The sequence below is a fragment of the Erpetoichthys calabaricus genome, chromosome 1 (assembly GCF_900747795.2).
Source record: "Erpetoichthys calabaricus chromosome 1, fErpCal1.3, whole genome shotgun sequence".
In the NCBI taxonomy this organism is placed as follows: Eukaryota; Metazoa; Chordata; class Cladistia; order Polypteriformes; family Polypteridae; genus Erpetoichthys; species Erpetoichthys calabaricus.
Window position 1 is genome coordinate 212,935,750 of NC_041394.2, and position 26,556 is coordinate 212,962,305.

General features: G+C 41.0%; 1 protein-coding gene across 2 annotated transcripts in view; it reads left to right on the forward strand.

Moving 5' to 3' along the window:
- Window positions 1-4,410: 4,410 nt before the first annotated feature.
- Window positions 4,411-26,556, forward strand: part of ahcyl2b (adenosylhomocysteinase like 2b) — a 211,758-nt gene continuing 189,612 nt past the window's right edge. Inside the window, exon 1 of one of the 2 annotated variants that reach the window (XM_028811358.2) lies at window positions 4,411-4,920. In XM_028811358.2, the coding sequence (XP_028667191.1) occupies window positions 4,597-4,920 (324 nt within the window). In that variant the 5' untranslated portion in view covers window positions 4,411-4,596. The remainder of the gene's footprint in view (window positions 4,921-26,556) is intronic. The other variant, XM_028811348.2, reaches the window with a different exon arrangement.

A 26,556-nucleotide genomic window follows, 5' to 3' on the forward strand; every position in this document is an offset into this window, starting at 1 on the left:
TTGCTCCCTGATATAATGGTGGAGTGGTGGCTCTGAGGCTAGAGATTTGCACCGGTTGTCGGTTCGAATCCTGTAAAATGCCAAAAGTGACTCTGCTCCGTTGGCCCTTTGAGCAAGGCCCTTAACCTGCAGTTGCTCCGTCCTGGGTATGGCATTAATCCACCAATTTGCAGGGAAAACTTGGGGGTTGGTGGCAGGATTGGCACTCCATAGCTGCACGCGGATCTTAAATCGGGGTGGTTCGTCGTGTGGTGGGTGTAATCAGTGCATGCTCCCAACCTTTCTCACATAATTCCTGCATGTTAGTAAAACATGGCCTCTCTCTTCTGAACTCATACTGACTGTTCAGTAAAACTCCTGTTCTTGTCATGTTTTGCATATAAATGAGTTGGATAGGAATAGAAGTAACAAGTAATATAAGTAACAAGCTGGGTAAGTTTGTAGATGATACCAAAATAGGTGGATTGTCAGATAATCTGGAATCCAGTGATTTGTTACAGAGGGACTTGGGACAACATACAGGCTGGGGCAGATTTGTGGCAGGTGAAATTAAATGTCAGTAAATGTAAAGTATTTACATGCAGGAAGTAAAAATGTTAGGTTTGAATGCACAATGAGAGATCTGATAATCGAAAATATGCCTTATGATAAGGATTTAGAAGATGTAGTGGACATAACGGTATCAACTGCCAGACACTATTCAGAAGCCATTAAGAAGGCTAAAAGAATGTTAGGTTATATAGCACGATGCATAGAGTACAAGTCAAAGGAGGTTATACACAGGCTTTATAACACACTGGTTAGGCCTCATCTGGAGTACTGTGTGCAGTTTTGGGCTCCAGACTACAAGAAAGGACATAGCAGTGCTAGAAAAGTTCCATAGAAGAGCAACTAGGCCGATTCCAGGGCTACAGGGAATGAATTATGAAGGATTAAAAGACGTAAAAGCAGTTTTAGAACAAACTGAAATTTGAATCGAGCAATAGTGGTGATGATGTGAATTGGTCATCAGATGTTGCTGTGAAAAGTGAAACTGATGCATGATATGTCACTGTGCAACTGAACTGCCATTATATGTCCAGTGAATTTAGTTGTATGAAGATTAAGTGTGGTGCAACAGTAGGCTGCAATAACACAAGGGACATGTTGATTGTGTAAATAACGTACAAGCTACAGAAGAAATTCAAGAGAAATGTACAAAGAAACATGCTTTTGCTGTCCAGTTTTGCTGCTGACAACTTGCTGCCAGATACAAAAGGACATCTTCAGAGGTCATTTGAAGTCAATGCCTCAATGGGGCAGAGCTGTTTTGGTGGCAAAAGTGAGACCTACACCATATTGGACATGTGATTTTAATGTGGCTAATCTGTGACCCGCTGGGCTGGCTACTTTGAGCAGCTGTTTAAAGCTGATCTTCCAGCTGGGACATTGGATATCTCTGGGTCCACAGTTCTTGAGCCTGATCATCCAATTAGTTGTGAACCACCCAATCATCTTGAGATTGCACAGGTGGTGAACAAGCTGAGGGTAGGGAAGGCTGCAGGGATCAGTGGTATCCGGGGTGAACTGGCATCACAAGCTATCTTCACTTCCATTTGGGAGACTGGCATCATCCCAACTGACTGGAAAACTGGACTTTGTATCCCTGTCTGGAAAGGGAAGGGTGATTGTCTGGATTGCGGCAACTACAGGGGGATGATGCTGCTCTCGGTGCCAGGTAAGGTCCATGCTAGGTCATCCTCAATAGGATCCGAGATCACTTGCTCACCTACCAGTGACGGGAGCAGTCTGGTTTTACGCCTAAGAAGTCTACCAACGACCGCATCCTAACACTGAGGGTTCTCATGGAGCACAGATGCAAATATCGGCAAATTTTCCTTGCAGCCTTTGTTGATTTTCGTAAAGCATTCAACTCCGTTGATTGAACTGCCCTGTGGGACGTCCTGAGACTTTGCGGGATCCCCTTATGGTTGAAGGATATTGTAGTCAGCCTATACACTGGTACTGTGAGTGCTGTGCAGAGGCAGAACCTCAGCGTTTTTCCCAGTTGAACCTGGGTTTCGGCAGGGGTGTGTTCTTGCTCCTACTCTGTTCAATGTTTGCATGAACTGGGTGTTGGGCAAGGTTGTGGGGTCCAGCGGCTGTGGGGTATCTGTTGGCAAAGAAAGATTTACTGATCTTTAATTGACCGACGCAGCTGTGATCGTGGCGGATGCAATGGAGGTTCAGGTTGGGGCTCTCAAGAGCCTGGGCGAGGAGTCTGAGTGCCTGGGCTTGCGAAAGTTCTGGATAAAAACCAACATCCTGGCCTTCAATGACCTCCTTGGCACAGCCATCAGCAGTGTTTCTGTCTGCGGAGAGAGTGTCAACCTTGTTGAGATGTTTACTTCTCAGCAGTGACATTCATGTCTATGGTGCCTCTTCCTGTGAAGTCGGTAGACGGATTGGGAGAGCATTGGGGGGTCATGAGGTCGCTGGAAAGGGGTGTGTGGCGCTCCCAATATCTATGCAAAAGGATGAAGTTCCAAGTCTTTAGAGTCCTGGTGCTTCCTGTCTTGCTATATGGTTGGGAGACATGGGTGCTATCCAGTGACCTGACACCAAGACTGGACTCCTTTGCTACTGTGTATCTTCAGAGAATCCTTAAGTACCACTGGTTTGACTTTGTGTCGAATGAGTGATTGCTCATGAAATACCAAATGAGGCGCATTACTTGCATTATGAGGGAGAGTCAGTTGTGGCACTACGGCCATGTGGTGTGATTCTCATAGGATCCTCATTGTTGAGGACTCGAATGGCTGGACCAGGCCAAGGGGATGCCCATGTAACACCTGGCTGCGGCAGATAGAGGGTCATTTCTGGAGGTTGGGACTGGACCATGTATCTGCCTGGGGGGGTTGCCAACCAGGATCCTGAGCCGTTTCTTCGTGTGGTGGGTGTGGCAATGTGCTGTTCCAGTATATGCTCCCCGACCTAACCTGGCTGATCTGTGTATGCCAATATGCAAGAGTGACATTCTTGGAAACCATAATCTGTAGTTGCTGATGTTCATGTAGGGTTAAGCAGTGAAATTGAACCTTGTTCATCTCTTATATGGATGTCCTTTTGTCTAAAATGAATGCCAAATACTATTTGTGATGCAGACATAGAAAGAACATTACCAGCTAACAGGAGATAGAAGTTAATGAAAGCCGATTGTGACATGGGTTTGTATAGATTTGATAACAAATAAGCAGAGAAAAAGAATTTATTACAAAACAGACAAGGCAGTATATGGAGAGAACTGTTTTTACAAAAACTAACGTAAATATGCACGGAACTGGCTTATGTTTGACACTAAGAATTTGAGGAAGTAGAGAAAATACTAAAATCTTCAGCAACAGGTGCAGTACTTAATCTCTTTCCCCTGAAATCACACATTCTGATTGTAGATACCGGAACTTAGTGACAGCATGTGAAGTGCTGTGAGAGTCAACCCCAGCTTGGTGATAGTAAATCAAATATTGCCTTGGCCCCTGTGTACAAATTGTAACATTACAATAGCCTGATTTACACACAGTACTTCAAAAACTTGCATAGGGTTACCAGTACATTTTGGATACTTAGCCTCGTGTCCCTTGATTTGCATTCAATAGTCTATAGAATGAGCTGCATTATCTTTAGAACCTAGCTTCTCTGCAAACACCTACTTTAAAGTGTATTGACGCTGATGTTATCCAAAGGGTAAGTCGATGAGAATACAAAGTCTAAGGTATCTGACGCTACAGTTTTAGCCATGCAAATTCTTGCCTGTGAGTTTGATGTTTTCTTTCTTTAATTTTAGTCATGCTCCAAATGAAAACTGGCCTTTGACAACGTCAGAGCGGAACAAACACCGACTGCACGATAGAGTAATGATTGTTTTGGATCTAAAATAGATTTGTTTATTCTTTAAGCAAAACTTCAGGTAATTACGTATATGGTAAAAGTTATATTCACCTACGTTTGTGTTTATGCCTTAATGACTTTATATAAGACTAGAAGAAAATAACATTGTGTACTTTCTGAAGAATGACTTTAGGACGGCGTTTGCCAGCGACACTCCATCCCACACATCCCTAATTACATGTATACTCTGAAAAGCCGCCTCCACTTTCCACGGCACCTGGCCGAAGGCGTTTCTCCGCCTTGCCGGACCACCCCCTGCGTGATGTCTGACGTGTGTAAAGTGAGTCAAAGCAGCGAGCAAGTACAGTACTGTATTTAAAAAAGGACTTGATGTCCCACAATCCTCCGGCAATAACAATTAGGTGGTGGTTATATTATCTAACGAGTTGTAGTTCACGGTGAACATCAAATATAAACGTTATGCTTTAATGCAAAATATATAAATATTCGTGCTTACTGTAAAATCAAAACTAGCACCTCTTAATATAAAAACGGTTTTTTGTACTCCAAAAAGGAAACGCTTACGGAATGGAGACGTTCAATGCAACAACTACCCGATGTTAAAGACTATGTTTCCCATGAAGCTACACTCGATTTTGCCCCGCCCACCTATTGCTCGTATCCGCTTTTGTATCTGCGTTGCGAGGGGGACTTTGAGAAACCGCAGCAATGTCGGTTCAGGTTGTAGCTTCGAAAATGGCCGAGGTCGAACTGAAAGACATTGGCGGCAAGGATATACCCGCTGTGGCCCCACTAATACCGAAGGTGGAAGAGAAGCCGGTGGTTAAATGTGAGCCTGTCGTGTCCCCTACTACACCCGTGATTTCCAATGTAGCAGCAGCCGTGGATCCCACACTGCCGACCCCAAGCCCCAATCTCATGAAGATGCCGCAGGCTTCTGCGATGAAACGTACGGACCCGCAGCACAACGGCGGAGAGGCATTCATCAGCCCTGATGGTACGGTTACTGAGGCCCCAAGAACGGTTAAAAAGGTACGCTTCTTTTCAGCTTCCCGCATGTTACCCATTGTCAGTGGTGTGTACGTGGTGAAACCTTCCGCCGCAATTGTGAATTGTAGAAATTTGCTAGGATTGCCGTTAGCTGGTTATTGCCACTACACGGGGTTTGGGAGGGGGCACACGTTTACTCCGTCAGGCTATAGATTAAAGATTTAAATATGTCAGATGATGATGTGAGCGACGATGGGACGAGGACCGCAGTGCGCCGCCCGTGGCGTTACGCGTCAGTGGCTACTACCGCTGGGAAGATAGGGATGCGGCACCTCTGGAAGCGGGCGGCAAGCAGCCACTCTCTTTCTTCGGGACCGGGAGAAGAGGACATGTGTTTAGCGTCTGCAGTAACCACGAGACGTCTTTCTTAACACACGGTTGAAATTTGTATCGGAATGTATTTTTCTATAAAGCAAAAAATAAGTAGTGATGCCCTTGTGTCTCCATCACCTGCATACTAGTCTTTTAGTGGTGCAGCAACAGGCGTATTACTGAGCTGATGTGACAAATGCACACGAGGACCATTCTCCATGTCTTGCCCATATCAATAATTTGTATTACGCAAGTGTTGGAATGTTTTTGGCCAATTCGTGACATTTCGTGGATTAAGACGTATTAATTTGTGCAGTATTCCGCCTTTTTACAGACCTGTAGTACTTTATTTTACAAGTATGTTTGCAACTTGGGGGCAGGTAAATAACGATTTCCCCAGGTTTGAAGCGCGAGTCAGAAGTGGAGGTTGAGCCACCACTTTTAGTAGTCCTATTGTAGTAATTTATATGAAAGCTGTGTTGTTTTGTATACTGGTAATTTGTGCAGTATACACCAATTTTTTAAATGTATTTATTGCTCTTAATCCATGGTGTGAGATATAAATCTGGATAATTATTCTAAGATTAGTGGTTCAAATATAAATTTGTTCACTGAGACTTGTTGAATATAAGGATATCCAGACTGTTTCAAGATTATCCTGCCACCTTTATGTATCTAACGTTGCATACATACAGCTTTCAAAGTTTGTATGCAAACTGAAGACTTGTAGGACTACAGTGAGAATTTTTTCAGTAAAATGTTAGCAAAAACAAAGAGTACAGGAAAAACAAGAATATGCCAGTATGCACACAAGAGTCTTAAGTTTGCAAAGAGAATTAAGTAGCAAGTAGATTTGCAAGTCTGTCACTTTACAAGCCGTATTGGTATGATTTTTTTGCCTGCTGCGTTTGGTGGAAGGGATTAAGATCTACATAGTTTTCAGAAGTTCATTTGTGGAGAGCAGTATCAATTTTTCCACAGGTTCTTAGCAGGATTCAGATCAAAACTTTGGCAGAGCTACATAGTGACAATCATTTTAACATTCATAAACTACACTGTTGTTGCTGAAGACATTTTGTTTATTGATTATTGAAAGATCAGTTTGTTGAGTCATTAAGCTAATTCATGAAACTCTTCTGTAGTTTTTGCCCATGCTTGACACATTCCATTTTTCCTTTACACTTAATGACATTTCTATGCAGTGCTACTGAGAAGCACTGCCATGACACAATTCTATGTGTGTACTGTATGTATGTAAACTGTATGTATGGTAACTGTATTATAATTTATAATGAATTTGTGCCAGTCATAATTGGTTTTTTTTTATGTCAGTAACTGGAAAACATTTTACTGCATCTATAAACTTATTTGCACTGTCAATTAATAGCTTATTACAGGTGCTGGAGTTTCACATCACTCACGTGTTACTCCCTTGCATCAGGCAGCCATTTTCAGATGACCAGGATATAATTGACTCATTAATTATTTGTATTGCATGTGTGGAAATGACATCGGGAGGAGTACTCATCAGTATGTTGGCAGTAGGAAGTGGCTTCATAAAATATGCAGCAGAGTTAGAGGTAGTCAACAGGTGACAAGCTGTACTGGCCACTGTAATCTGTAGCCCTTTCAGAGGTGCCCTACTTTTTGGCCTTGTCTAAAAGGGCTTTCAAAACTAGGTAGTGTTTTTATGGCGAGATGTGCTTTTCATTACTTGGAGAGGAAAAAAAACAACTTATGTTTGTTAATCTTGGATATACATTTTCTAATCTGATTTATCCCAACCTCATTTTGACTTCTCCTTGGTCCACATTGCTGTGGTCTTCATTAGGCTCATTTCCTGATTGGGGGGGAAGGGTTCTAGAATTGTCTAGTAGAACGGCTATTCCTATAGAAGATGACATATTTTTGGCTTGTTACAATAGATAATTTGAATATTAATGTAATTTCTTCTTTTTTTTCTTAAACAGTATTTATTAGAGCTTATGTATGTAGTATACTACAACAGATCCTTAAAAAAACTATCTTTACAGGTTATTTTTTTTTTTTTGGTTGCATTACACAACTTTCAAGTCTGGATTTTAAATAACTGTCACAATGATGCATTAGAGGATATGTTTTTACATTATTTTTATGTGTGTGTGAGGTGTGTGTATGTATGTGTGTGTTTTGTACTGGCCAAACACAGATCCAAACAAAAAGCGGAACAAATGAAGAATATTTGGAACAACTGGGTAGTCCCGTTTTAATTCCCTGATTTTCTTCTATAAACTTAAACAAGTGCTTTCTGGTAATAACTAACATAACCGTGCAGGGTACAAACAGAAAATCAATTCAGCTTTTCAACTTTTTCAACTTTAGACATAGCAACAAATGGAGTTCTTCCGTAGAGCTCTTACTCATCTGGAACCGGAATCAAAAAGACAACTCCGTGGTGGCAGCCTCGGCTTTTTAAAACGGGAGAACCAGAAGAGGTGAAGCTAATTTCCCTCATTGGGAAGCTTCTGAGAGCTGCAGGTAAAAAAGGAGACACAGCGACTGCACCCCCCCTCTCGCCCCAGTGGGTTACCATCTACCTCGAATGATCCAGCAAGGAGAACCACAGATGCACATGCGTGACAGTATGTAATATTTATATAAACTGCTCAAGAAATTAATTGAGCACTTTGAAAACACATCAGATGTCAATGGGGAAAAAAGTCATGCTGGATATCTATACTGATTTGGACTGGGTAAAGTGTTAGGAACGAAAGGATGTCACATCGTTTGATGGAAGTGAAACTTATCAACCTACAGAGGGCTGAATCAAAAATCAAAGTGAAAAAATGATGCGACAGGCTAGTCCATTTTGCTGAAATTTCATTGCAGCAACACAAAATCGTACTCAGTAGTTTGTAAGACCCCCATGTGCTTGTATGCATGCCTGACAGCGTCTGGGCATGCTCCTAATGAGAAGACGGATGGTGTCCTGGGGGATCTCCTCCCAGATCTGGACCAGGGCATCACTGAGCTGGACAGTCTGAGGTGCAACCTGGTGGCATCATATCGACCAAAACAATGTCCCAGAGGTGTTCTACTGGATTTAGGTCAGGTGAGCGTGGGGGCCAGTCAATGGTATTAATTCCTTCATCCTCCAGGAACTGCCTTCATACTCTCGCCTCATGAGGCCGGGTATTGTCATGCACCAGAAGGAACCTTGGACCCACTGCACCAGCATAAGGTCAGACCCTTTCATATCTGTCACATGTGCTCAGGGTGAATCTGCTTGCATCCATGAAAAGCATAGGGCGCCAGTAGTGGACATGCCAATTCTGGTATTCTATGGCAAATGCCAGTCGAGCTCCACGGTGCCATGCAGTGAGCACAGGGCCCACTAGAGGACGTCAGACCCTCAGGCCACCCTCATGAAGCCTGTTTCTGATTGTTTGGTTAGTGACATTCACACCAGTGGCCTGCTGGAGGTCATTTTGTAGGGTTCTGGCAGTGCTCATCCTGTTCCTCCTTGCTCAAAGGAGCAGGTACTGGTCCTGATGATGGGTTAAGGACCTTCTACAGCTTTGTCTAGCTCTCCTAGAGCAGGGGTGTCGAACTCCAGGCCTGGAGGGCCGCAGTGGCTGCAGGTTTTCATTCTAACCCTTTTCCTAATCAGTGACCTGTTTTTGCTGCTAATTAACTCCCTTTCCCTTCATTTTCATAGCCCTGTTTTTAAGGATTCAGTCCTTTTGAACTGTTTCTTTCCTTCATTAAATGACAGCCAAACAGAAATGAAATGTGAAACGAGCCAACAGATGACCAGCTAAACTGGAATTTGAAACTCCAGCCAATTTCATTCCAACCAATCTCTTAATGAAAAGCTGATTCTTGCTGTTAATTAAACTCATTATTAATTCCATGGCTTGTTGCTGCTCTCGTTCTGCCACAGCAGACATTTCCAAAACTGTCAATTTTTCTGTTTTTCCTAAGAACAGAGTCAAGATGTTTTGGTGACCTAAGCAGATCAACCTTAGTGAGACCTTCACCTTTCTTTATTTCCAGATATTGTGTAATGGGCACAGGTGAGCTGGTCATATGGTGGCTTGTTTTGTGTCTCATTGTTTGGCTGCTCATTAAGGAATAAGAGACAACTAAGGAACCAGAGTCAAGTTAATTAAAATTAAGGCAAAAGAAGTTAATTAGCAACACAAACTGGTCCCTAATGAAGAAGATGGTTGGAATGAAAACCTGCAGCCACTGCGGCCTTCCAGGACTGGAGTTCGATGCCTGTGTCCTAGAGTAACTGCTTCTCTCCTGGAATCTCCTCCATGCCCTTGAGATTGTGCTGGGAGACACAGCAAACCTTCTGGCAATGGCATGTATCTATGTACCTTCCTGGAGGAGTTGGACTACCTATGCAACGTCTGTAGGGTCCAGGTATCGCCTTATGCCACCAGTAGTGACACAGACCACAGCCAAATGCAAAACTAGTGAAAAAACAGTCAGAAAAGATGAGGAGGAACAAATGTCAGTGACCTCCTCTTGTTAAACCATTCCTGTTTTTGGGGTCATCTCATTGTTGCTCCTCTAGTGTACCTGTTGTTAATTTAATTAACACTAAAGCAGCTGAAACTGATTAACAACCCCCTCTGCTGCTGAACTGACCAGATCAATATCCCAGAAGTTTCATTGACTTGATGCTATACTCTGATTAAAAAGTGCCCCTTTAATTTCTTTGAGCACTATATGTATGAATGTATGTGTGTGTATATGTCAAGTATCTCCAAGGGTTTGAAATCTTTGTTTGCTTAATTTTGCCATATCCAGAAAAGTTGCTTTTAGTTTTTCTTTGGCCAGATTTCTAAAGAATGGTGCTGAAAGATTACCCACTACTTTAAATAATGATACTTTTGCCTTGATTTTACTCCATACGACAAAAACTAAAACATCAGGATTGGATCAGTCATCATCTATGAAAAAAGCAGGACAGAACTGCATGTGGTGATAAGGAAAAATGTTCAACTCTCAGTTATAAATGGAGAATAGTTCCCTTATTTCACAATTTGTCCAACATGCAGGGAAGTTTCAATGAAAGCATAGTTTCCAGCATCTTGCCTTTTGCTAGCCTTGCTTGATCATCTATATGCATGCATACATGGGGATTCCATGATATTGTATGTATTTTACCTGATAATTTTTTCCAAAAAATGGTGGAGTGCCCTTTCTGGGTTGCAGATGAAGTGCTTCCTCAAGCAGTGCAGTTTAAGTATCTTGGGATCTTGTTCATGAATGAGGAAAGAAGTGAACAGTAGATTGAGCAGCTGTGATGTTGTACTAGTGAATTGTGGTAAAGAGGGAGCTGGGCCAAAAGGCAAATCTCTCGATTTACGTTTCTACCCTCTCCTCTGGTGTCACAAGCTGTGGGTGATGACTGAAAGAACTAGATAGATACAAGCGGCAGAAATGAGTTTCCTTTATATGGTATCTGGATTCAGCCTTGGAGATAGGATGAGGACTGCAGGCATTCGACAGGAGTTTAAAGTAGAGCCATTGTTCCTCCATATCGTAAGGGACCAGCTGAGGTGGATGGAGTATCTGATTAGGATGGCTCCCTGGGATGTGTTTGAGGCATGTCCAACCAGAAGGAGACCTCTGAGCAGACCCAGTACATGCTGGAGAGATTTTCTCTTATCTGGCCTGGGGATGCCTCAATTTCCACTGGAGGAGATGGTGGGGAAAAGGGTATCTCTGGGCAACATTGCTTAGACTTCAGCTTCCACACCAGGATCCAGAATAATGGCAGAACGTGAATGGATAGAATGTTATTAATTTAACCAATATGGTTTTTATGTTTGTGATACTTGGAGTTTGGTGCAAAAAAGTTCTGAAAGTAAAATCCTTACCAATTTCTGAACATGAAAAGTTTTCCTAGTTCTATGAATGCTTTGCTTAAATTTCACTACATATAGGGCTTTGTGATTTTTATTGAGTTGATTTCTAAGTAGTGCACATCAAATTATACCAAAGCAAAGCTGATGATTGCTATTTTGTAACCGCTGTTGACATCTAAAATGAAGCCACTTTGGCTTAAATGTTACTCATCTATCCTGTAGTAGTCTGAAAAATAGGCAGTCCGCATAACTTTGTTTCTTGTTGTTTAAGAGTATCGCAGCCAATTATTGGACTATACTAGATTGTAAATTTATGTATTTTTCTTTAGTGGTATCCTGTCTTGTGCTACCTGATACATGGATAGATACCAGTGCTCTGAAACACTAAAACTGGAGTAAGCAGCTTCAAAAATGGATGGAGTACTTATTTGAGTTGCACAGAGTACTAAACAAGGGAAAAGTGTTAAAATACTAACATACAAAATGACCATGTATATAGTCACACCCAGGGTCAGTACTTATTCAACCACCATTGACTGCTATAACTACCAGTATTCTTGTTTTGGACTGCTCTAATTATGATGAGGAAAGTGGTCTGTTTCTGCTTAGAAAATTGCTATAGCCGTTTCAAGCTATTTAGAAAACTTTGAGCAGCTGTTGTGATGTTTTGTCGCAGATTTCAGATGTATTTAAAGTCAAGAATTTGGCCTGGGTAATGAATGACATTTATTTTATTCATTTTAAGCCACTAAGTGCGGCAATGCAGTGCTTTTTGGATTATTGTCATGTTGAAGCATTAGCTTCTTTCTGCATGTTTCTTTCCAGTAGCACTGCAGGGTTTTATTCATTATTTCTCTGCTTTGTGTACTGTATTTCTTTCCGTCATCATTGACAATTTTAACATTCCTGCTGTGGGGAACATCCTCTTATTATGATGTTACCACCACTATGCTCAATGTGGGATCTAGCTGGTTGTTTTTACTACTGATTTATGTAACTCATTCATAGTCACATTTGGTCTTGCAGTAGCTTCTCTTTTGAAGTTCTGTATTTATTTTGGGGGAAAAAAAGTTTAGAGTGATCAAATCTAGACAGCATGGCAATTGTGTGTGTGTGTATCTGTGATTGTGTTTTTATTGTAAAATTTGGACTGCTCTCTACGTGGAACATTCAGAATCTTTTGAAATGGTTTTACACCCTTCCCCATACTTGTACATGACTATGATCAAAACTCTGCTTTGTATAGAATAACTTTTAACGTTTGATAGAAATTTTATTAATCCTGAAAGAAATTTTCAGGATTATAGCAGAAGACGAAAAATGCACATATTTATGTAAAACAATATTATACTACTCTTAGGTTTGCTATCAAGGTACAATTATGCATATATCATGAATTATCTATAGAGAAATTAACAAAGTATAGTATTTACTAAGTGTGAAGTGATTAGAGTTAAACATAAGTTATAACTTTACAATAGAGAATGTCAGTCAGTGTCGCAGTATATTACGCATAGTATCATTGTGTGTTAAGACGTCTGCATGACCTGTTCATTTCTGTTTAACAGACAGAGAACAATACCTCCTTTCTTAGGGGTGACTCATTATACAGGCTGATGGTAGAAATTATTTTAAATAGCACTTCTTGGAGCAATACAGTTGTCATTCTGTTACTGAAGGTGCTTCCCTGTTTAGCCAAAACCTCAAATATATGGGTGCAGGTTGAGAGTCATTGACCAGAATAGTTAGTAGCTTCCCGAGTGACCTCTATTGTACAACTTCCTGCAGTGAGTCCAATCTGACTCCTAAGATTGAGCTAGCCTTTTTGATCACTTTGTTTAATATGTGGGCAGTGGCCATTTCCCCAGGACACTACAGCATAGAAGAATATGCTGGGCACTACAGACTGATAGAAAACTTGTAGGGTCACCTTCATACACCAAATGACCTCAGCCTGCACCGTAAATAGACTTGACCCTTCCTGTATATAGTCTCTGTGTTGGTACTCCACTCAATCCTGTCATTCAGATGCATCCTGAGGTATTTGTGTGCCGTCACTGCCTCCACATCTCCACCATCAATGAGAAATAGGGGCAGAGTAGGTTTGACCTTCCTTTTGTCTTACTGATGTTGAGGCGCTGGTGGTTCAATTAGCACCATTAAACACAGTCCTCCATAGTGTCATGTATTCATTCTTCTGCCCACTGCTTATATATCTAATTTTGGCAGTGTTGTCCAAAAATATCTGTAGATGTGATTTGGCATTGTATCTAAAGTCCAGTGGTACAGGGTAAACAGCAAGGGAACCAGAACAGTATGTGGAACTCCTGTGCTGCTCATGACCATTTCAGATACACAGATCTTAAGCCTCACACAGTGTTGTCTGAAAGTTAGGTAGTCCGTTATCCACGACACAGTGGTAGAATCAACCCTTATAGACCAGCACTTCTCACCCTGTAGTTAGGTCTGTGTGGTGCTGGATGCCCTAGAGAAGTGAAAAACACAATATCCCCACCATGCTACCCTGTTTCCCCAGACGGGAGTAGGCTTTTATTTTAGTAGATAGATAACTGCATCGTTCATACCTTGTGGTCCTGATAGGCGAACTACAGAGGGTCCATTGCTGTTCTGACCAGGGATTGCAAGTGAGACAATATTAGCATTTCCTAGGTCTTCATATTGTGTGTGGTCAGATCCATCAAGCAGTAGTCATTTAAGACTTTTGGCTGCACTGCCATGGGGACAGGTCCCGCAGGATGTTTTCCAAAGAGCTTGAACCCTTTATAAGCATCAAACTTGGGACTGAAGATGCATTGAAAAACCTACACAATTGGGATTTATAAAAGTTAAAATATTTATGGCAACTCTGCGCCATCTGTACACAACATTTCGTAGAAACTGGGAAACAAAGACGCCCTTGATCAAGTAGGTAAATGCAGACAAACCAGCTAAATAATGACGTGCGTATTTAATTCAAATCACTGAACCGTTATTAGAATGACTGTTGACTCAACAAATATATTTACACCACAGAAGTGATCATTATGATGTTCCTGTGTAGCAGTGGTGCCTGGGGTAGATGGGGTGGCAGGAGTTGCCTGCCAGCAGGGGTCGTCAGTGGACCTAAAGGCGAGGTAGGATTAAGCACTGCTGAGCTATTGGAAGAGCAGTTGTGATTTTGGCAGCTTTGTACATATCTTTTGTATATATAGTTATAGTTATATACTAGGGGGCTCCGCCCCCTGCTTGCTTCGCTCGACCAACCCCTGGTGTTGGGAATGAGAGAGAGCGTGATGTATGAATGAGATATAGAATAGTGTGAAGGTGTAGATGATGCAAATAGAAAGCAAACAATAAAGTGTGTGGCACAGTGTAAAGGTTTATTGGAAAATGTCTTTGTACACGCCGTTTAAGTGTAAAAGGTAATTCCAGGTTAGAACTTGTAAGGTCAATGAAGATGGTTATTGTCGTGATCAGAGTCAAGTTTGTCAGAGCTTAGAAAGAGTTGTCTCTCTCCAGGAAGTAATGCAATGACTTGGGTATTTATGTTTTCCACATTAATATTTTTTGGACATAATATAGTGCGTTGTGTTAAAAGGGGCATTTGGTCTAATGAGATTGCTGTTCCAAATCTGTCTGTAACTAAGTCGGCGCAGATAAAGGCTTGAGGAATTGTAATAATATCTGGGTGAAGTCTATCTGTATTGGTGAGTGTACCATCTCCCAGTTGTAATAACCAATTGTTATGATCTGGATGTGGACATCGCATGTTTTGTACTAACTGTATCTTTTGAAAGCAATGCCAATTGTCTGCGTATTTTAAGGTGCACTGAACAATAGCTGAGCGCATGGAATGTGGAACAATAGCTAAGCACTGTCTAAAATCTCCTCGTAATAAAAGTACCTTTCCTCCAAAGGGAAGATTATTATTCATAAACGTTTGTAGAAGTTTATGAATGGTGTTGAGTAAGTGAGTGGATGCCATTGTACATTCATCAATAATGAACAGTTCTGCAAGACGGATGTCATGTGCTGTGCCACTGTTAATGTTCATAGTGGATATCGATTTGTAGGATCTAATGCAGTTCATAAAGATTTCACTTTCAGGTACATCGTCAGTTAGAAGCTTCTGTAGGATATGTATCCGTGACGTGTATGTTTTGCTTGTGCCGTTTGAGAGGCGCGTCGTTGTATGTCCAGTATTTGGGACGTGTTGTTTTGGAGCTGTAATCGATTTGCCTGTGAGGTGTGAGAAGCCCGTTGTAGTTTACGGCGTGCATTGTTTGTATTGAGCCTTGCCCGTTTTTGTATGTCGGTCAGTTGAGCTTTCTCTTTTTGGAGCCTTGCCTGCTTGATTTCTGGCATTTGAGATGCGCGGTGTAGACGTCTGTGTTTGTTTATTTTGTCCCCTCGCTGCCGTTTCTGTATGTCTGAGACGGGAGGTGTTTCGTTTTGAAGCCGTGCCTGTTTCGATGCAGTACTGTGAGACGCGCGCTGCATGCGTCCACGTTCAGTGTGTCTGTCCATTTGGGTTTGTTTCTGTAACTGTGTCAGTTGAGCTTTGCGTTTTTGGAGCCGAGACATTTTTTCTTCCAGAGTTTGAGAAGCGCGTTGGAGCCGACGTATATTGTTTTTTTTCATGCGGGTTCGTGTGTTTGGTCCCGTTACTCGAGCCGTATCGTTTTGTACCCGTGATCGTGAATTCATGAATTGTTTGTTCTTCAGCGTTAGAAATATGGATAAGTAATAAGGAGGATCGCACTCACTGTTAATATGGAGCCTTTTCTGCGGTTGAACAGTTAATAGTGCCTCATTGTAATGAGATCCACCTATGCTGCATAGTGTGAATTGTGTTTGGTCCCGTTATCTGAGCCGTATCGTTTTGTACCCGTGATCGTGAATTTATAACTTGTTTGTTCTTGAGCGTGATAAATATGGATAAGTAATAAGGAGGATCGCACTCACTGTTAATATGGAGCCTTTTCTGCGGTTGAACGGTTAATAGTGCCTTATTGTAATGAGATCCACCTATGCTGCATAGTGTGAACGTGTTGAGATGACGTATGTTTAATACGGACGGTTTATTTAGAAATGGGGCTTTGTGTGTAGATTTGTGCATACTTGCGTTGTTGATTTGTTTCAGGGCGCACTGTTCCAATGCGATGCAATATTTGTCCACATATGCGAAAGCAGTATGGGCCATTGCCTTTTGGTGGCCTGATATTTACTCCGGTAGATGCAAAAGCAAATGAACTATTGTAGGATCTAATGCAGTTCATAAAGTTTGTTCTTTCAGGTACATCGTTAGTTAGAAGCTTCTGTAGATATTCAGGATATGAATGTAAAGGAGGCAGTCTAATCTGACCCTTTTGACAACAACGTGTAAATTCATTACTTGTATTGCCAGTTGTTTCTTCAGGGAAGTTAAGTGAATGACAATGATTGCAAATGACATTCATTAATCCCAATGAATTTTCCTCAATAGTGGACTCATTATTGAACGCGTTGTCAGCTAAGTGGCACAATCGTTTAGCAGGTGTCTGCGGACGGTTCCTTTAGAAATGGGGCATTGGGTGTCACTTCTTATTAATGTTAGTGTTTTTGTGGGTTTGAATCGCCGTTGTTGTGAACGTTTCGTGTGCCATGTCCGTAGTCTGTCCCGTTTCGTCTCTAATGCGCTTGGTGTGGCGGTCACGGCCTCTTTTTTTTGGTGTGGTAGGAGCTTGTTGAATCCTCCTCTTTGTGTGCGTCCCGTTTCGTGTGCAATGGGATTCGTGCGGCGCTGTGTGCTTTGCCGGCGTCTGGGTGGGGGGGGGGGGTGCTTGGACGTGGGTGTGGGATTTGTGGGGCGTGAGCGGGTTCTTTTTTTTTTGTGTGCTAGTTTCGTGTGCAATGGCTGTCGTGCGGCGCTGTGTGCGTCGCCTGCGTTTGACTCCTTTTTTTCTGTGCTGACTCCTTTTTTCTGTGGTCGTGGCGCCTCATTTCTTTGACTCCTTTTTTCTGTGCTCACCCCTTTTTTCTGTGGTCGCGGCTTTTCTGTGGTCGCGGCCGCCTCTCGCGGCGCCTGCGCAGTACGTCTTTTTGCGGCTACAGCCCATGGCTGGATGTCCCTGCGTCCATCCGGTTTAGTATTCTCGGTTAGTAATGTGGATCTCCTAGTGATGATGATTTTTGGTGGAGGTATATATACTTATTTGGTGCTGGGATAGTTTTGATTTTGGGTTTGGTGCAATTGTCTCGATGCATGCTCAATAATCCAGGATAACCAACGAATACGGATCAGTATTTAAGGTTTGACTCTCACCATCCACTAGAGCACAAAATAGGTGTAATCAGGACTCTACAACACAGAGCAAACGCCATACCCACAGACACAGCAGACAGGGAAGCAGAAGAATAAATGAATGAGTAAATGTGGTTATCCCAGCTGGACTTTTGTCAAAGCATGGAACACACCTAAAGAATGCTCTAAGCAATCCAGGAGAGAGGAAGGACAACCGCTGCCTAAGTGAAAACCTTTGGTGATCCCTTATGTGTCAGAAGTATCGGAACAGCTGAGATGTATTTTTTCAAAACACCAGGTCTCGGTGGCTTTCAAACCCCAAAACACGCTACGGCAAAAATTGGTCCACTCCAAGGACTGGGTGCCCCGGCTCAAACAGAGTAATATAGTTTACGTAGTTAAGTGCTAAGAGGATTGCTATGAATTATACATCGGGGAAACCACACAACCACTGGCGAAGTGGATGGCACAAAACAGAAGAGGTGCCTCGTCTGGCCAGGACTCCGCAGTCTATTTACACCTACAGGACAGTGGTCACTCTTTCAGTCATGAAGATGTGCACATCCTGGACAGGGAGGAATGCTGGTTTGAGCGAGGAGTCAAGGAGGAAATTTACATGAAAAGGAACAACCATCTCTGAACCGAGGAGGGGGCCTAAAGGTACATCTTTCACCATTTTACAATGCTATGATTGCAGCCATTCCCCAACTCTCTGTGAATGGTACTCCTGGCCATTGATCAATGGACATTTGCATATCATTGATCACACGGCCCATTGTTAGTTATCGGTCATTATGCAAAGGTACTGTTTATAAGGTTGGAGAAACCTGCAGTCAGCTGAGACTGGGGAAGTCATTTGAATGAGCGATATAACGTATCTCCCTGGAAAATAACTATGTACAGATGAACTGAATCAACTTTCTAGAAGTTTGGTGCATTTTTTTCTTTTCCTGTTGCAGGAGCCTCTTGAGCCAGAGATAAAGGAAGACAACCTCATTGTTGGAGAGTGTGTGTGTAGTTTTTGTAGGAGTGCACTGTTTTTGTAAATACTCTATATTTTTCCTTTTTTGTTTTTATTCATTTCTGAACAAGTTTCAGTGTTGAAGGACTGTGCCTCAAAGCACTCTTGTAAATAAACTTGCACCATTTACCCATCAATTTTTGTCTGTGTCTAATCCCTCCACTGATTCTGTTCAGTTCATAAACTATCAGATGTCCAGAGTGTAGGCTGGGGCTACTTTCCCATTACACGGAATATTAGTTCCCTTTTACAAAAGTCAGTGCTGCATGTTTGCCCTAAAGAAGTTTTCTGGTTTCTATAGGTTGCGTATAGAGGCTACCTGGAACTGGTATACAGGTCAGGAATATCTAAGCCAAGTTTCGCTTCATCATTCATTCACTCGCTGTGCTGGAAACCATTAACTGACCAGAGATGCACTACATCTAGTTTTCGTATGGTGTGGGTATACATACATACATACATTAAACATGAAATATTTTTGCCAACATAAAAAGGAAACCAGCATTGTCTGGTTTTCCCAATGTTATCAGACCACTTTATTGCATTCAATAGATCATTAGAACAACCTAGACAAAAACGGGCCTTTCAGCCCAACAAAGTTCACCAGTCCTATCCCCTTAATTCTTCTAAACAAAGTATCACGTTTAGTTTTGAAAGTCCCTTAACTCCTACACTCTACCACACTACTTGGTAGCTTATTCCAAGTGTTTATGGTTATCTGTGTAACCAAAAAACATCCTAATACTTGTGCGAAATTTACCCTTAACCAGTTTCCAACTGTGCTCCTTGTGTTCCATGCTCTCAATGAACGCATTTTAAAATAAGTCTCGATCCACTGTACTAATTCTCTTCATAATTTTAAACACTTTTTAATCAAGTATCCTCTTAATCTTCTTTTGCTTAAACTGAATTTATCCCCTGGAATCAACCTAGTCATTCATCTCTGGACTTTTTCTAGTGTTGCTATGTCCTTTTTGTAAGCTGGAGACCAAAACTACACACAATACTCCAGATGAGGCCTCACCAGTGTGTTTTAATGCTTGAGGATAACCTCCTTGGACTTGTACTCTACACATTCTGTTAGCCTTCTTAATGGCTTCTGAACACTCTCTCTATTCAAAAACACTTGAGGCTGTAATTGTTGCCAAAGGCGCATCGACAAAGTATTGAGCAAAGGCTGTGAATACTTATGTACACGTGCTTTCTCAATTTTTTTATTTTTAATAAATTTGCAAAAACCTTAAGTAAACTTTTTTCACATTGTCATTATGGGCTGTTGTGTGTAGAATTCTGAGGAAACAAATGAATTTAATCCATTTTGGAATAAGGCTGTAACATAACAAAATGTGGAATAAGTGATGCACTGTATTAATTCTGTTAGACCTCAGTGCAGCATTTGACACTGTCAGACATGACATTCTATTGTCCAGAATGGAGAACATGCTGGGTATCTCTGGCACTGCCCTCCAGTGGTTCAAGTCCTATCTGACTGATAGACAAGAGCAGATCCAGCTCAGCGCCAGTCACACAAGGAGTTCCTCAGGGCTCTGTCCTCGGCCCTCTTCTCTTCTGTATTTATATGCTTCCCCTTGGCCATATTATTCGTAGCTTTGGACTGGGTTATCATTTTTATGCAGATGACACTCAATGCTATTTCAATGTCAAAAGTGAAACTTAATCAGTTTTCTCAGCTCACAACTTGCCTCAGTGACATTAAAACCTGGATGGAGCAGAACTCTTTAAAATTGCAACAAAACTGAACTCCTGCAAATTGGCACTAAAGCACTACTTAAGAAAATGAGCTCCTTTTTAGTCACGTTTGATGGTGATCTCAGACCTTCTTCTGATGCAAGGAATCTTGGTGTCATTTTTGATTCCTCACTTTCTTATTCTGCCCACATAAACCACATTAAGAAACTTACTTACTTTTACCTAACATATCTTGTGTTCGCTCATTCCTCTCCTATTCTAATGCTGAGAAACTTGTTCATGCTTTTATCACATCCCACATCGATTATTGTAACTCGCTGCTGGCAGGTGCCCCTTCTAATCTTCTATCACAGCTCCAGTTGATTCAAAACTCTGCCGCAAGAGTCCTTACTCGAACCAGCAACAGTGAGCACATCACACCCATCCTGCTTCGCCTTCATTGGCACCCAGTGTCTTACAGGATTTGATATAAACTTCTGTTGATACATACAAAGCTTTAAATGGCCTTGCACCAGACTTCATCAGTGACCTTCTAAATCACTATGCTCCTGAATAATGATGTTAAGATACTCTTTAAAATTATAGCTAGAAGGATGGAGAAAGTGCTGCCCTCGGTAATATCACAGGATCAGACTGGATTTATTAAAGGCCGACACTTATCTTCCATTCTCCAATGCCTGTTTAATGTAATATATTCACCAGCAAACACCCCAGAGATATTACTATCATTAGACGCAGAAAAAGCGTTTATGATTGAATGGATGTACCTTTTCACTGCATTGGAGAAATTTGGGTTTGGCCCGAATATTTGGGCATGGATCAAACTACTGTATACCAATCCAGAAGCTTCAGTTTGTATTAACAACATTTGTTCAGACTACTTTAAGCTAGAACGTGGCACCAGACGAGGATGCCCCTTGTCACCACTGCTGTTTGCAATCGCCATTGAACCACTGGTGGTTCACTGTCGAAATTCTTATCAGATAAAGGGGATTATCAGAGAAGAATTGGAACAGAAAATTTCTCTATATGCAGATGATATGGTTTTATATATATCAGACCCAGAAAACATTGTGCCTGCTGTTTTAACAGCACTCACAGAATTTCAAAAGATATCTGGTCTCAGAGTTAATCTGAATAAAAGTATACTCTTTCCAGTAAATTCTCAAGCATATAATATTAGATTGGACACCCTACCTTTTACCATAGCAGATCAGTTTAACTCTTTTAGGGCAGATGTCGACTTTTGTCGACAGGAGGGGTTGAGGGCAAATGTCGACAAAAGTCGACATCCAGGGATAGAGGGCGACAATCAGCTGTTAATGGCGACAAAACACTGTCACGTCGCAGGCATTCCCTCTGTGCTTGGAGGATTGCTAGACTCGTTAACTAATCCTTGCGTGTGCGTGAGTAGCAAAATGTAAACAATGGCAAGATGGCATCGACATGTCACAAGGGAGCGAAGCGAGTGCAGAAAAGAAAACACTCGGCAGACAATGTTTTGCGCATTATCGCGGAGTCAGACTCTGATTTTTCAGAATCGGATTTTATTGACAGTGATCAGGAGATCGAACAAAAGAGTGAGAAGCTGGCATCAGCTGATCGGACACCAGCCGATCCCGTGCCAGCTGATCCACTGCCAGCTGAGCGAATTTGCGCAGCCGATGCATCTACGGCAAGGTTCACATGGGAGGAATACACAGACATTGATCCGTGGGAGCCGAACTGGCTACCGGACTTCACAAGACGGCATAGCTTGCTGTTGGACACGACAGATCACCAGCTGTTGAACTACTTCAGGCTGCTGTCCCCTGATGCTACTTTTCAGCTACTGTCAGACAAGACAAACAGGTAGGCAGAGAAATTTTTTGAATTGCGGGCTGCGCTTGCATCGCATTCTCGTTTTTCAAAGTGGAAACCCACAACAAAAGACGAGATGAAGCGCGCTGTGGCATTACAAATAGAGATGGGACAGAACTGGTGATATAACTTCAGGGAGCATTGGTCCAAACGTGCTTTGTCCCCTGGTGGCTTTGGACAGGTTATGTAGTGTGATGATAGGTACGTGATGCTGTAAAGTTTTATTCACTTCTGTAATAAACAGAAGCAAATCCCATGGGGTGAGCCAGGCTATAACGCCATGCATAAAGTTCAGCCCCTGCTTGACATTGTGGAACCAACATAGAAACAATTTTATCAGCCTGGCTGTGATTTGTCTGTGCATGAATCTATGATAAAATAAAAGGGACACCTTTTTTTCTGCAAATATATGCCAGACAAGCCCACAAAGTATGGCATAAAGGATTTTGTACTGGCAGAAGCAAACACTGGTTTCTGCCTGAAAGTAATTACATATACAGGAAAGTATTTCTTTCAAAGAGAACTGTTCCTTGACAAGTCAGGTTGTGCTGGAGCTGCTTCAGGGCTATGAACATTTGGGTCATGTTGTGTACATTTAGACAATTTTTATACATGCCCAGAATTGTTCATGGAGCTACAGAGCAGAGGAATTGGAGCTTGTGACACAGTGAGGGTGAACAGGAGACACATGGCTTCACAGTTGAAGCCAGACAGGCTGAAGAGGAAAAGAGGTGACAATATGGGTTTTTTTTTTTTTTTTTTATTTCCATGCGGGCAGAAAACTTGGTGGCAGTGGCATGGCACGATGGCAAATGGGTGACTTGTCTCTCTACAGTACACACTAACAATATATGTGAGAAAGTGCAGCAACAGACAATTGAAAAGTAGGCACCAAAGCAACACATATTGTAAACAGTGCAATGTGGCAATGACTGAAATTGGCTGCTTTGAGCGAGATCAGACTTTGCAGGACTTTGCTGTGTAAAATGTATGTGATATGTATGTGAAATCATAGAGTATGCAGGCTCATACAACATGCAAGACAGTAACATTTGTCAAAAGTAAATATTTTTTGTTGATTTCAATTGCTTTGTGTTTTTTTTTTTTTTTTTTTTTTAAAAAGTTAGTTTTTGGAAAAATATTCAGCCCTGTGAGAAAAGAAACAAAAAAAAATTAGCCCTAAAAGAGTTAAATACCTAGAGGTAAATATCACAAGTAAACATAAAGCTCTTTATCAACAAAATTTTGCCGTCTGTATGGAAAAAATTAAGCAAGACTTTCATAGATGGTCAACACTTCATCTCACTCTAGCCAGAAGAATTAACGTTGTTAAGATGAATATCCTTCCTAACTTCTTTTTTTATTTCAAAACATTCTAATATATATCAATAAATCGTTTTTTAAGCAATTAGATTCAACTATAACCTCATTTATTTGGAACTCAAAACACTCACGTATCCGAAGAGTGACCCCACAGAGACCTCAGGCAGAAGGTGGCATGGCTTTACCTAATTTCCAGTTTTATTACTGAGCAGCAAACATACAAGCCATAAAAACCTGGACACAAAAAATGAACATACACAGGCTTGGCCTGCAATAGAATTAAAATCCTGTAGTACTTCTTTATACTCCCTGCTCTGCGCTCCAATAAATGCAAGTTATCGCAAATATACTAATAACCCAATTGTGCTTTACTCACTCAGAATATGGAACCAACTTAGAAACATTTTAAGATGGAAAATCTTTTATCTGTGGCACCTCTGCAAGAGAACCACCTCTTTCAACCCTCGCAAACATATCCAGTTTTTAATACCTGGAAAAGATTTGGGATTAAATTGCTCAGAGATCTTTATATAGACAATATCTTTGCATCCTTTGAATAATTACGTTCCAAATTCAACCTCCCAGCTACACATTTCTTTCACTATCTTCAAATTAGAAACTTTGTTAAACAGAAACTGCCCGATTTTCCTAGAATCCCTTCCTTTCAAAGATCCAAGAGGACATTGGGAAAAAGATCTCTTAATCAATATATCAGAAAAGGAGTGGAAGGTAGCATTGCAGAGAATTCACTCGAGCTCCATATGCGCAAAGCATAGAATTATTCAACTAAAAATTATATATCGAGCTCATCTGTCTCGCTTAAAACTGTCCAAAATGTTTCCAGGGCAAGATCAAACCTGCGAACGCTGCAACCAAGCTCTTGCCTCACTGGGTCACATGTTTTGGGCCTGCACCAAATTAATATCATTTTGGACCAAAATTTTTAAGTGCCTTTCAGACAGCCTTGGTGTCACAATCCCTCCTAACCCATTAACAGCGGTGTTCGGTGTTCTTCCAGACGGACTAGAAGTGGAGAAGGACAAGCAAACGGTGATTGCATTCCCTACACTTTTGGCACGCAGACTTATTTTGTTAAATTGGAAGAATCCTAACTCTCCTCGGATAAGTCAGTGGGAAACCGATGTTTTATATTTGAAATTGGAAAAAATCAAATCCTCAGTTAGAGGATCTGTACAGAATTTTTTCAAAAGCTGGCAGGATCTCATCAATAATATTTTAGAATAAGAAGAAATAATTATTTCCGCATTTCTTTCCCTTCTCCATTTTTTATTTACCTATATATATATTTTCCTTTTATTTTTGCTCTATTAAAAAGCCCTAAGCAATTCTCCTTTGGCCATGCTCACCTTCTCAAGGCTGGGGTTTGACTTGTCTTCAATTCTTTTTTGTATAAATTGATCTATTTGTTTGGAATGATTACAATAAAATTAATAAACAAAATTAAAAATAAATAAATAAATAAATCCCTATGCTCCTGTTCGCCTACTAAGGTGCTCTGATTCTGGTAATCTTGTTGTGCCTCACACTAACCTGCACATCATTGGTGACAGGGCCTTCAGCTCCATAGCACCCAGACTTTGGAATGACGTCCCGAAATTAATTAGACCAGCTGACTCCATTCATTCTTTTAAAAAAACAACTTAAAGCTCATCTATTTAACTTAACATTCTGCCCTTTCTTTCAGTTTACCTCTCTGTCCAGGTGCTCAGGGTAATTTGTGTCTGTTAAATCACAAATTAGGTTGTTAGGTTTTTCTTTTAGTATTGAATTTAGTATTTTACTCTGGTTTATTGTTCTTTATTCTATTTAATACTTTATCTGTTTCATTGTTCTATTCAGGAAAACATTGTATCCAATATTACATATACCCTGTTGTTTTTTCTAAGACTCTGTGAAGCGCCTTGAGCATGGGAAAGGTGTTATATAAATAAAATGTATTATTATTAATAAACTGCCTTAACATTTTTCAATTTTATTAAAATTAAATGATTTAACTCCTTAGCATTGTATTTTATTCCAAAAAATGTTAAAAACATTGCATTTTTTTGGCATGAAAAATTGCATTTTTATTAAATCTCAAAAGTATAATAGTGACACAAATAATTGTAATGATGAATAAAAATAATAGCCGTAATAATAATAGTACTAATGATGCCAAAGCAGTATATAATCTCAAAATAAGTCCTTTGTGTGGTAAATCTTAAAGCACATTGAAAGACACAATCCAATGTCATAGTCAGGACAATAAAATTTCTTTTCGGATTTTCTTTCCAGATTTATCAGTTTTTGAACAGCACACTGCACAGGTACGAGTTGGATTCTACCAATAAGACACTCTGGATTGCCCAGCGATGTGCTGGGTCGACTGCATCTTTTTAGCGGTAATGTGGATGGTGGATGTGCTGCAATTATTTGTTCTACAAGCTGGCATGTAAAGTTTGCATGAGATACATTTTTTGCCAGCTTTTTTTTTTTTTTTTTTTTTTTTTTTAAAGACGAATGTATTCCAAATGCACTGTTCCACCAGATGACAAAACATCTTTTTGCAGTATTTCTTTTGTTGACTCCGTGTAATGGGATAGAAAGTCGATTCTTGATCTGCACGATCTACACTCCCATCGTGCTATTGTAGTCTACCACAGCACAAGGCTTCGTAAACTGCTTGTTTTCTTTTGTGTGTGTACAGTGACATTAGCTGCATTATGTACAGTGCGTAGAAGACAAACATCTTTCTTGTCTTTCAATTTCAGCACAAGCACTTTACCCTTATGCCAAGCTACTAGTGCACCTTGCTGTAATTTAGCTCTACCTAAGTCTTCAGATATGCTACAACAGTGGGGACACACTGTTACATATGCATCAGTCAGAAGTATAAAAATTGTCCATGGTTATGCAGTAATCTTGATCCAGCAAAGCATCTATCAAAGTCAGCACAGAAAACGTAACAACACCATACTGATTGTGTTTCAGATCGAACATTGTCCCTTTTCCCTGTACAGAACCGAATTCCAAATGTATCTCGTTTAAGATTCACATAGCTCATAAAACTTTATGCCAAATCTTGCTGTTTTTGACACGATATACTGTATCCATGACAGTCTGCCTTATAAGCCATGAGACTTTCATCGATGCTGACATCACGGTCCAGAATGAAAACACTCCTAAATTTTGCTAAAATGGACTGTTTAATCTCCCAAATTATTTTCTTCATTTTGGGTGCTGGA